The sequence below is a fragment of the Haliotis rubra genome, unplaced genomic scaffold (assembly GCF_003918875.1).
Source record: "Haliotis rubra isolate DU_JTF1 unplaced genomic scaffold, ASM391887v1 Scf194, whole genome shotgun sequence".
In the NCBI taxonomy this organism is placed as follows: domain Eukaryota; kingdom Metazoa; phylum Mollusca; class Gastropoda; order Lepetellida; family Haliotidae; genus Haliotis; species Haliotis rubra.
This window is the reverse complement of record NW_025765936.1, coordinates 297,821-312,102: the sequence shown is the minus strand read 5'-3', so window position 1 is coordinate 312,102 and position 14,282 is coordinate 297,821. Positions and strand designations below refer to the sequence as shown.

Sequence of the window (14,282 nt, the reverse complement as noted above, 5' to 3'; positions counted from 1 at the left end):
TGCAAAAATATTCAAGCAATTCTGGCTGGCCACAGACAACACACAAACAATCAAACACCTACAAATACACAGACAGCACAATTAAATATGTACACTGCAACACATATACATACTCACACCTGACAAACAACACACAGACAACACACAAAACATTCACACAACCAAGCACCTCACACACAGACAACACAATGTATTAACATATTCTTATTTCACACACAATATAGGAAATATTTACAAACATTCTATCACAACAGACAACAAAATATTTTACATAATTACACACACTAATTGTCTGTTAATCATTCTATTAATTAATATTTGTGTCCCCACCTCCAAATCATTCTACACTTAATTGCATCACACAAACCTCTACAACACACACAGTATTTCAGCCTACTAACATGTACACTCCTGCAAATACATATACATTCACACTCCTACAAATACACTGACAAATAATAACAAACATTCACTATCCTATTACACACGCAGACATACACACTAACATTCCTCCTCACACTCTTACACCACACACAGACAAATATACAAACATCTACACACCTACACCCACACATGCAGAAACACACACAAACATTCACACACCTACACCACACACAGACAACATGCAAACATTCACACTCCTACAACACACACATAGATAACACAAACACATTCACGTTCCTACAACACACACATACAACATACACAAACATCTACACACTTAGGGCACACACAGACAATAATGTAAACATTCACAACTCCTACAACACAGACAAATAACACGCAAACATTCAAACTCCTACAACACACATATAGCAGCACACTCAACATGTATTAATTGCTGCAAATACTTATACATTCACACCCCTACAACACACTGACAACACACAAAAATTCAGCTACTAATTCCTACACCACACATGTATCACACAAACATCTACAGTCCTATTACACACAATAGACAAATACATACACAAACATTCACAGTCCAAGCAACACACACAGACAGCACACAAACATTCACACAGTCCCACAACACACACAGATAACATAGAAACATTCACGTTTAAACAACACACACATACAACACGTAAACATTCACACATAGGACAACACGCAATATTCAGTCCTACAACACAGACAGACATTACATTAACATGGACACACCCTGCAACACACATATTATTCACACTCCTACAACACACAGACAACACACAACATTCACACACCTACACTAAACCTATTTGTGACAACACACAAACATTTACACTCCCACACTAAACCTTCCACAGACAACACACACAAACATTTACACTCCTACACCAAACTCACAGACAAATATAAAATAATATTCACACTCCTACACTAAACTCACAGGACAACACACAAAAACATTTACACTCCCACACCTAAACTCACAGACAACACACAAACATTCACACACCTACACCAAACACAGGAGAACACACAACCATTCACACTCCTACAACACACACAGACAAATACACAAACCATTCACACTCCTACAACACACACACAGACAAACACACAACCATTCACACTCCTACAACACACACAGACAACACACAAAACAATCACACACTCCACAACACACAGTACAGTGCACACTAACATGTACACTCCCCTGCAACACATATACATTCACACTCCTACAACACACACTGACAACACACAAACATCTCACACACCTACACTAAACACACAGACAACACAATAAACATTCACACACCTCCACTCTAAAACACAGACAACACACAAATATTCACACTCCTACAACACACACAGACAACACGCAAACATTCACACTCCTATTACACACACAGACAACACACAAACAATCAAACTCCCAAGAACACACACCTAGACAGTACACAGATAACATGTTCCCTCCTGCAACACACATACATTCACACTCCTACAACACACCTAGACAACAGTACACAACATTGGCCACACACCTACACTAAACTCTCTGCACAGACAATACACATGCAACATTTTACACTCCCACACTAAACTCACTGACAACATTAATAAACATTTACACTCCTACACTTAAACTCATAGACAACACACAAACATTTACACTCCTACACTAAACTCACAGACAACACACAAACATTTACACTCCTACACTAAACTCACAGACAACACACAAACATTTACACTCCTACACTAAACACACAGACAACACACAAACATTCACAGTCCGCCAACACACACAGACAACACACAAACATTCACACTCTTTCTCAGCCACACACAGAACACACAAACAGTTCCACTCCTACAACACACACACAGGCAACACATTTTCATTCACACCACTGAACACACACACAAACATACTAATTCCTAGAAAAGACACAGAACACATAAACATCCAAACTCCTACAACACACACAGACAACACATCGCAAACATTCACACTCCTACAACACACACAGACAACACGCAAACATTCACGCTCCTACAACACACACAGACAACACGCAAACATTCACACTCCTACAACACACACAGACAACACGCAAACATTCACACTCCTACAACACACACAGACAACACGCAAACATTCACACTCCTACAACACACACAGACAACACGCAAACATTCACACTCCTACAACACACACAGACAACACGCAAACATTCAAACTCCTACAACACACACACAGACAACACAAACATTCACACCCTACAACACACACAGACAACACGCAAACATTCACACTCCTACAACACACACACAGACAACATCGCAAACATTCACACTCCTACAACACACACAGACAACACGCAAACATTCACACTCCACAACACACACAGACAACACGTAAACATTCTTTTCACACCTCACAACACACACAGACAACACTGCAAACATTCAAACTCCTACAACACACACAGACAACACTGCAAACATTCAAACTCCTGGAACACACACACAGACAACACTGCAAACATTCACACCCTACAACACACACAGACAACACGCAAACATTCAAACTCCTACAACACACACAGACAACATACAAACATTCACACCCCCTACAACACACACAGACAACACGCAAACATTCACACTCCCTACAACACACATAAGACAACACAGCAAACATTCACACCCTACAACACACACATAACACACTCAAACATTCAAACTCCTACAACACACACAGACAACACAAACATTCACACTCCTACAACACACACAGACAACACGCAAACATTCACACTCCTACAACACACACAGACAACACACAAACATTCACACTCCTACAACACACACAGACAACACGCAAACATTCACGCCTACAACACACACAGACAACACGCAAACATTCAGCACTCCTATTACAATACTCACAGACAACACGCAAACATTCACACCTCTACAACACACACAGACAACACGCAAACATTCACACTCCTACAACACACACAGACAACACGCAAACATTCACACTCCTACAACACACACAGACAACACGTAAACATTCACACTCCTACAACACACACAGACAACACGCAAACATTCACACTCCTACAACACACACAGACAACACGCAAACATTCACACTCCTACAACACACACACAGACAACACGCAAACATTCACACTCCTACAACACACACAGACAACACATACAAAACATTCACACTCCTACAACACACACAGACAACACGCAAACATTCACACTCCTACAACACACACAGACAACACGCAAACATTCAAACTCCTACAACACACACAGACAACACGCAAACATTCAAACTCCTATAACACACACAGACAACACGCAAAAATTCACACTCCTACAACACACACAGACAACACGCAAACATTCACACTCCTACAACACACACAGACAACACGCAAACATTCACAATCCTACAACACACACAGACAACACCAGCAAACATTCAAACTCCTACAACACACACAGACAACACGCAAACATTCACACTCCTACAACACACACAGACAACACGCAAACATTCAAACTCCTACAACACACACAGACAACACGCAAACATTCAAACTCCTACAACACACACAGACAACACGCAAACATTCACACTCCTACAACACACACAGACAACACGCAAACATTCAAACTCCTACAACACACACAGACAACACAAACATTCACCACCTGCAACACAATAATAGACAACAAATACTGCAAACATTCAAACTCCTACAACACACACAGACAACACGCAAACATTCACACTCCTACAACACACACAGACAACACGCAAACATTCAAACTCCTACAACACACACAGACGACACGCAAACATTCACACTCCTACAACACACACAGATAACACAAACACATTCACGTTCCTACAACACACACATACAACACACAAACATTCACACACTTAGAACACACACAGAAAACACGCAAACATTCACACTCCTATTACACACACAGACAACACACAAACAATCAAACTCCTACAACACACACAGACAGCACACTAACATGTACACTGCTGCAACACATATACATTCACACTCCTACAACACACTGACAACACACAAAAATTCACACACCTACACCACACACAGACAACACACAAACATTCACAGTCCTATTACACACACAGACAACACACAAACATTCACAGTCCGCCAACACACACAGACAGCACACAAACATTCACAGTCCTACAACACACACAGATAACACAGAAACATTCACGCTTCTACAACACACACATACAACACACAAACATTCACACATAGACAACACGCAAATATTCACAGTCCTACAACACACACAGACAGCACACTAACATGGACACTCCTGCAACACACATACATTCACACTCCTACAACACACAGACAACACACAAACATTCACACACCTACACTAAACTCACAGACAACACACAAACATTTACACTCCTACACTAAACTCACAGACAACACACAAACATTTACACTCCTACACTAAACTCACAGACAACATAAAAACATTTACACTCCTACACTAAACTCACAGACAACACACAAACATTTACACTCCTACACTAAACTCACAGACAACACACAAACATTCACACACCTACACCAAACACAGACAACACACAACCATTCACACTCCTACAACACACACAGACAACACACAACCATTCACACTCCTACAACACACACAGACAACACACAACCATTCACACTCCTACAACACACACAGACAACACACAAACAATCACACACCTACAACACACAGACAGCACACTAACATGTACACTCCCGCAACACATATACATTCACACTCCTACAACACACTGACAACACACAAACATTCACACACCTACACTAAACACAGACAACACACAAACATTCACACACCTACACTAAACACAGACAACACACAAATATTCACACTCCTACAACACACACAGACAACACGCAAACATTCACACTCCTATTACACACACAGACAACACACAAACAATCAAACTCCTACAACACACACAGACAGCACACTAACATGGACACTCCTGCAACACACATACATTCACACTCCTACAACACACAGACAACACACAACATTCACACACCTACACTAAACTCACAGACAACACACAAACATTTACACTCCTACACTAAACTCACAGACAACACACAAACATTTACACTCCTACACTAAACTCACAGACAACACACAAACATTTACACTCCTACACTAAACTCACAGACAACACACAAACATTTACACTCCTACACTAAACTCACAGACAACACACAAACATTTACACTCCTACACACAGACAACACTCCTACACTAAACACACAGACAACACACAAACATTCACAGTCCGCCAACACACACAGACAACACACAAACATTCACACTCTTCGAAGCCACACAGATAACACACAAACAGTCTCACTCCTACGACACACACAGGCAACACACATTCACACTACTCGAACACACACAAACATACACACTCATAGAAAAGACACAGAACACACAAACATTCAAACTCCTACAACACACACAGACAACACGCAAACATTCACACTCCTACAACACACACAGACAACACGCAAACATTCACACTCCTACAACACACACAGACAACACGCAAACATTCACACTCCTACAACACACACGGACAACAGACATTCCTCCTACAAGCACACACAGACAACATGCAAACATTCCTACAACACACACAGACAACACGCAAACATTCACACTCCTACAACACACAGACAACACGCAAACATTCACACTCCTACAACACACACAGACAACACGCAAACATTCACACTCCTACAACACACACAGACAACACGCAAACATTCACACTCCTACAACACACACAGACAACACGCAAACATTCACACTCCTACAACACAGATTCACAAACAATAAAACATTCCACACTACACCCTACAGCACACAGACAACACGCAAACATTCCACACTCCTACAACACACACAGACAACAACGCAAACATTCACACTCCTACAACACACACAGACAACACTGCAAACATTCACACTCCAAACACAACACACACAGACAGACACGCAAACATTTCACACTCCTACAACACACACAGACAACACGCAAACATTCACACTCCTACAACACACACAGACAACACGCAAACATTCACACTCCTACAACACACACAGACAACACGCAAACATTCACACTCCTACAGCACACACACAGACAACACGCAAACATTCACACTCCTACAACACACACAGACAACACGCAAACATTCAAACTCCTACAACACACACAGACAACACGCAAACATTCACACTCCTACAACACACACAGACAACACGCAAACATTCACACTCCTACAACACACACAGACAACACGCAAACATTCACACTCCTACAACACACACAGACAACACGCAAACATTCAAACTCCTACAACACACACAGACAACACGCAAACATTCACACTCCTACAACACACACAGACAACACGCAAACATTCACACTCCTACAACACACACAGACAACGCGCACATTCACACTCCTACAACACACACAGACAACGCGCAAACATTCACACTCCTACAACACACACAGACAACACGCAAACATTCACATTCCTACAACACACACACACAGACAACCCTACTGGCACACGCAAAACACGCAAAACATTCACACTCCTACAACACACACAGACAACACGCAAACATTCACACTCCTACAACACACACAGACAACACGCAAACATTCACACTCCTACAACACAGACAGACAACACGCAAACATTCACACTCCTACAACACACACGGACAACACGCAAACATTCACACTCCTACAACACACACAGACAACACGCAAACATTCACACTCCTACAACACACACAGACAACACGCAAACATTCACACTCCTACAACACACACAGACAACACGCAAACATTCACACTCCTACAACACACACAGACAACACATTCAAACACACACAGACAACACGCAAACATTCAAACTCCTACAACACACACAGACAACACGCAAACATTCACACCCTACAACACAGACAGACGCACATGCAAACATTCACACTCCTACAACGCACACAGACAACACGCAAACATTCACACTCCTACAACACACACACAACAGACAACACGCAAACATTCAAACTCCTACAACACACACAGACACAACGCAAACATCACACTCCTACAACACACACAGACAACACGCAAACATTCAAACTCCTACAACGCACAGACAGACAACACGCAAACATTCACACTCCCTACAACACACACAGACAACACGCAAACATTCACACTCCTACAACACACACAGACAACACGCAAACATTCAAACTCCTACAACACACACAGACAACACGCAAACATTCACACTCCTACAACACACACAGACAACACGCAAACATTCAAACTCCTACAACACACACAGACAACACGCAAACATTCACACTCCTACAACACACACAGACAACACGCAAACATTCAAACTCCTACAACACACACAGACGACACGCAAACATTCACACTCCTACAACACACACAGACGACACAAGACCAAGATTCTCAAAATGTGTTAAGGCAGTGTGCGACATAGTTTCCAAATTTTGCTAGCCAGTCAGGCTACCTATACCTGAATGTTACTAGCTCACAAAATAATTCACTAGCCCAAAATTTGAATGTAGAAACTAAGTAAAAGATTACAAAAATAGATGAGAATAAGATATTGTCGGCATGACACGGGTTTCATCATTAAGCTGTTAATGTGATGAACATTTTAATCAGGCCATGATCTTCCATGATTTAAAAGAGAGTGATATATTTTTACAAAATGACCCCATGAATATGCACTAGCCAGTTGGGCGAGTGACTGTTGAGATTTACTAGCCCGACTGTAGTTTTACTAGCCACAGGCTCCAAACAAGCATCACTTCAACTACACAGATTATTTGAACATATTAAACAGTTAATTTCAAATGCCTTTCTTCGAAGACTATATGTTTACGTACTGAAAGAAAAGGCATACGCACATGGAAACACACTCACACATGCATCCACTCAAGCAAGGGTACATACACGTGCACACGCAAACTTATCAACGTACACACATGAACACACTTGCGTACACTCAAGCTCCCAAAACGACCAACATTAACATCAAAATTGACATTCTAAGAATACATAGATAAAATATACTGCTCAGCTGAAATACATCGTAAGATATGCAGGAAGATATTCTCTTCTGGGTTTCTAGACAACAAAGGCTATGATATTAAATTCATCACTTCTATCTACACCAACCTTTCACGATTCAGCCCGTCCAACTACCTGAGCGCGCAACCACCAGCAATCCTCGTACCTCCTATACAGGGCACGTGATCACGTGGGCATGCGAATTGTTGAACGGGTTTTGCGCTTTCAAATAGAAACATAATATCGGGCCAATATTTTCTTTATAAAAGTTTATGCGTCGTCGACCTATATTTGGGGTGGGTTAACGGGTATTGAGACTGCCAGTTATGAAGACCGTCGTGGAGCAGGTAAACAGACATGGACGGATATTTGGGAGATCATTCAATACTGGTTTTCAGAGGAGATATCACTTGTAAAACAGTTTTATCAGTGCGCGTGTACTTAATGTAGCAGGAAAGCCCGATGTAATACAGGTATGAGGTGTTTACATGGACAGGAGGCTTACAATCCAAACATCACAATCAAATTCTGGGGTTTGAACCTACAATCATAACATCGTTGGTCCCGATCCACAAAATCCCGTGAAGACAAAAGAGTTAGAACTGATCTTCAGTAACCCATGCTTGTCGTTAGAGTGAGTGAGTGAGTTTGGTTTTACGCCGCTGTTAGCAATATTCCAGCAATATCACGGCGGGGGACACCAGAAATGGGCTTAACACATTGTACCCATGTGGGGAATCGAACCCGGGTCTTCGGCGTGACGAGCGAACGCCTTAACCACTACGCAATTGCAATTTGGCTACGATGACATGTGTCAACCAAGTCAGCGAGCCTCACCATCCGATCCTGTAAGTCGCCTCTTACAACAAGCACGGGTTACTGAAGATCAATTCTAACCCGGATCTTCGCGGGTACCCTTCAGGGATAAACATAGAGCCCCATTAATAACGCATGTGACATGCGAAGGATTTACTCTCGCCCTAAAAAACAAAAACAACAACCCCAAATACAACAGAAAACATGCTTCAGCTATTTTAGAATTTATATCAAATAACTTTGTTGTCTTCATCGCTTTGTTTGGCATTATCTAACAGGAAACATAAATCCATCCGAAATTAGAATTTTCATTTCATAACAATATCAAACTGATTCATCACAAAGACAATCTTCACTTTCTGTGTCCGGGAAGCCTGTTCGTCATTGTTAAGCACTGTACCGTGACACGAACACACGGAGAGCTGAGATTGTGCTGGTGATCTTGAATCATTTATCTGAAACAAGGAGGCCAAAACAAATAACAGTGGAACAGTATCGTGAACACGCTGGTCAGACACGTTATCACATCGATGACCCTCGACTTCCTACTCTTTTCAAATAGATTCTTGAATACATTTTTATTTATGCCAACATCCCGAGCGATCGCAAAAAAACAAAATGTCGGCTAAGAGACAGAATGCATGATTTTGTTTGCTTCTTCAGCAATGTTCCAGCTATATGGCGGCGGTCTGTAAACAATCGAGTCTGGACCAGACAATCCAGTGATCAATAACATGAGCATTAATCTTCGCAATGGGGCTACGATGACATGTGTCAACCAAGTCAGCGAGCCTGACCACCAGATCCCGTTAGTCGCCTCTTACGACTAACATGCGTTACTGAAGATCAATTCTAACCCGTATCTTCACAGGTCTCTACAGTCAACGTCATGAGCATCGATCTAGCATTTGGGATACCATGACATTTGTTTACCTGAACACACGATCCTAATAGTAGCTTCTCAAGCAGAATGGAATGCTGAAGACCAATTCTAACTCGGATCTTCAAGGGTAACAAAGAGTTTCTGAAGCAAGTGATCGTCTGTCATCGTAGCTCATGGTGTCAATCACTGGATTGTCCGGCCCAGATGAGTTTCAGACAGCAATTGGCGTTTAACAGCGAAAAGGATATACTGATTTAAAGATGTGACGATTGGTGACCTCACCTTGACCTGAGATGGAGACCCTGACCTTGACGTGACCTCAGGCTCTCCAGCCACTGTTTTACGACTGGATAGTTCACCCGCATCCATTCAATGTTGGACTTGGTCTGAGTAATCGCCTGTTCGAGATCCTGGCGCCCGGCCCGAGGTTAGAATGCGTCACCCTGACGAATTCCTCCAGCTATACAAACGACATGGCGGAATTAGCTTCTGAATCACACATCATCAACGTGTACAGAACATCTTACAAACACATGATAATGATCCCTGGATCTAAAGGGTGGGCGAATGTGGTATGTTCGGAAGTGAGTGAGTGAGTTTAGTTTTACGCCGCATTCAGCAATATTCCAGCTATATGGCGGCGGTCTGTAAACAATCGAGTCTGGACCAGACAGTCCAGTGATCAACAGCACAGCATCGATCTGCACAATAGGGAACCGATGACATGTGTCAACCAAGCCAGCGAGCCTGACCACCCGATCCCGTTAGTCGCCTCTTACGACAAGCATTGGTTACTGAAGGTTCATGCTAACCCGGACCCACATGGGTGGTATGTTCGGAAGGCTCATACAAGGCGCCGCGGTAGTAAGCGCAGGCTGCCTGGATCGATCCCCACTTGTGACCGGGTGTAAAAACCTTGGAGCTAACATTACATGTAGGCTCTTTCAGTGTTGTCACTACTCCTACTGTGCACTACACCACCCTGTCAACGTAAAACAACCCACGAATCCGATGGAAGGTGACCAGAGGGTGGGGGCAGGATCATGTGCGGACATCTAGTTACGGGTATAGTAACGTGCGAATAAATTGGACAAAATACTGTGACTATGTGTCCCAGTTCACCGAGCTGAACATGGGTACCTTGTGAGGATGAGGCTGTGTGATAACTCATAACTAACAGGCTGCATGAGTTGAATACTCCCCAGGGAGTTGAGTTGGTTAAAAGAATGCCCGAAAAAGACATCCGTTGATCAAGGGAACACTCCAGCACCATGAACATGTACTAATTGCGTGGATATGTGCGCTATATAAATATCCTATATTGTCATTTGAGCCCCTTCATCGATGCAGGATCCGGTGATTGAGGTTCCAATCTCTGATATTTCCACTTATGATCCTTATCTAATTGTACGTTAAGTGCCAACTGGGTTTCACCAATGACATGTGTCATATGTAAGCTTCACCCACGTGCTGTGGTATATCATTTGACTGATATTCACACATATAGTTTGGCATGAAATGCATGTGGACCCGGTTTTTTGTAAATATCTCTTCATCCAATGACCCAATCGATCTCAAACTGTGCAAGTGGATGTTTTGTCAGACAACCTAATCACATTGTAAAATCACCGATTTTATGTATTTGTATTAAAGAATCTGTCTATGTAACTGTCAAAAAAATAAACAGCAGAACGCAGACGGCTTGCAGAGGGAGGGAACCAATGACCTGTAACAGCGGCAGTGTTGGGTCATAAAGGTAAATGGACGTGCAGTTCATTATAGTTACCTGTGCACTGCACAGTGATAGACCGTTTGGAACATTCACATTGACTACTTCTAGCTGTCATCATGAAAGCTTATTCAGATGATGCTAAACGTTTAATTAGAAAAGTGTTGAATGTTTTTAAAAAAGAGAGCAAACGTAGCAAACCGATTTATAAGGTGTCGGATTACATGAAACTACAACTTTTGCTCTTGGCATGAAAAAGAACATCGATGCTAAAAATTGTGAAAAATAAACCAACAACCAATAAACAAAACCTTGTACAAAAAGGTAGGCATCCAAAGTTAGATTCTTTTGACATCAGGGTCATCAGCATACCTGACCTACATTGACGAACGCTGACCTTTACGACCCAACACCGGTCGCTGTTCCAGGTCATTTTCCCTCTTTTTTTCTCTCTCTCTCTTTCTCTCTTTCTCTCTCTCTCTCACTCTCTCCTTTTTTTCTCTCTTATCTCTCTCCTCTCTCCCCTCTCTCTCTCTCTCTCTCTCTCCTCGCTCTCTCTCACTCACCCTCTCTAGCCTCCTGTACTCTCTCTCTCTCTCCTCTCTCCCTCTTTTCTCTCTCCCTCTCTTTTCTCCCCTCCCTCTTTCTCTCTCCTCTCTCTCTCTCTCTCCTTCTCTCCTCTCTCTCTCTCTCTCCTTTCTCTCTCTCTCTCTCTTTCTCTCTCTCTCTCTTTTTCTCTCTCTCTCTCTTTCTCTTTTCTCTCTCTTTCTCTCTCTCTCTCTCTCTCTCTCTCTCTCTCCCTCTCTCTCTCTCTTACCCACTCTCTCTCTCTCCCCTTTTTCTCTCTATCTCTCTCTCCTCTCTCTCTCTCTTCTCTCCTCTCTCTCTCTCACCCACTCTCTCTCTCTCCTCTCTCTCTCTCTTTTCTCTCTTTCTTTCTCTCTCTCCTTTCTCTCTCTCTCTCTCTCTCTCTCTCTCTCTCTCTCTCTCTCTCTCTCTCTCTCTCTCTCTCTCTCTCTCTCTCTCTCTCTCTCTCATCTCGTCTCTCTCTCTCTCTCTCTCCTGAAGCCTTCATCATGTTTAATGCCTGTCTTACCTCATCCAGCATGGCCTGGGTGTGTTGAACGGTTGCAGTAGCCGCTTTAATCATCGACGTGAAGGTGCCGACGCTGGCGCTGTAGCTGTCGAGAGAACATTATAGGGTTAGCTAAAATAATGCAGTTTGATTGAACTGTTCCATGTATTTAGCATGAGGTCAAGGTTAACGTAGAACCTCGTTTCCGCCAGACGTATCCAGCAGAATAAAGGGGTCATTGGAGTCATGTGGAGTGAATGGAGATAACTTTACGCCGCTTTACGTAATATTCAAGGGATATCCTGACAAGGGGCACACGTTAATGGCCTTCACCAATGATTAAGATGGAGGTTCGAACCGGGTTTTCGACGTGGTAGCGAGTGACTCATTCACTGGGTCAATACAACGCACATATATATCAATTGACAATTGGCAGACATTGTCATTGTGTGCGTGGACGAATAAGAGTGGTTGTTTCTATATCAAGAAATGCAAATGACTAATAGTTGACCGATTATTTTTTCATCAAGAAACTTCCACATACATAAAAGAAATATAACATAACGTGAAATAACATGATAACATCTCTCTCTCTCTCTCTCTCTCTCTCTCTCTCTCTCTCTCTCTCTCTCTCTCTCTCTCTCTCTCTCTCTCTCTCTCTCTCTCTCTCTCTCTCTCTCTCTCTCTCTCTCGCTCTACCTCTCTCTACCTCTCTCTCTCGTCTCACTCGTTGCAAACATAAATATACATAGGCATTAAAATCAATCATTTAGTCATTTATCTGTGGTGTAGTGGTTAGAGCGTCCGCCCGGATAGCGGAAGGTCGCGGGTTCGATCCCCGACCGCGTCATACCAAAAGACGTTAAAATATGGTACTTGTTGGTCCCTGCCTGGCGCTCGGCATTAATCGGTACAACAAGGACTGCTCGGAGTCAGTATAATGTGTCTGAGTGGGGTATTCATGCTTCACTGCGGCGTGGTATCTCAGTGGGCTAGCACTATAAAACCAGCTTCAGTCTGGGCTAGCACAAGCAGCCGCACATACACATACACA

At 42.7% G+C, this 14,282-nt stretch overlaps 1 protein-coding gene and 1 long non-coding RNA gene across 3 annotated transcripts in view; both read right to left on the bottom strand.

Annotated features, from left to right (window-relative positions):
* LOC124274757 (aminopeptidase N-like) overlaps positions 1-14,282 on the bottom strand; it is a 96,921-nt gene that overhangs the window by 34,460 nt on the left and 48,179 nt on the right. For both annotated transcript variants that reach the window (XM_046710125.1, XM_046710126.1), the window contains exon 20: positions 13,250-13,334. In XM_046710125.1, the coding sequence (XP_046566081.1) occupies positions 13,250-13,334 (85 nt within the window). The remainder of the gene's footprint in view (positions 1-13,249; positions 13,335-14,282) is intronic.
* On the bottom strand, positions 9,750-10,819 carry LOC124274762. Its single transcript, XR_006898017.1, has 2 exons — positions 10,707-10,819; positions 9,750-9,996 (listed from the first exon to the last, which is right to left on the bottom strand). It is a non-coding gene; the product is annotated as an uncharacterized LOC124274762 (long non-coding RNA).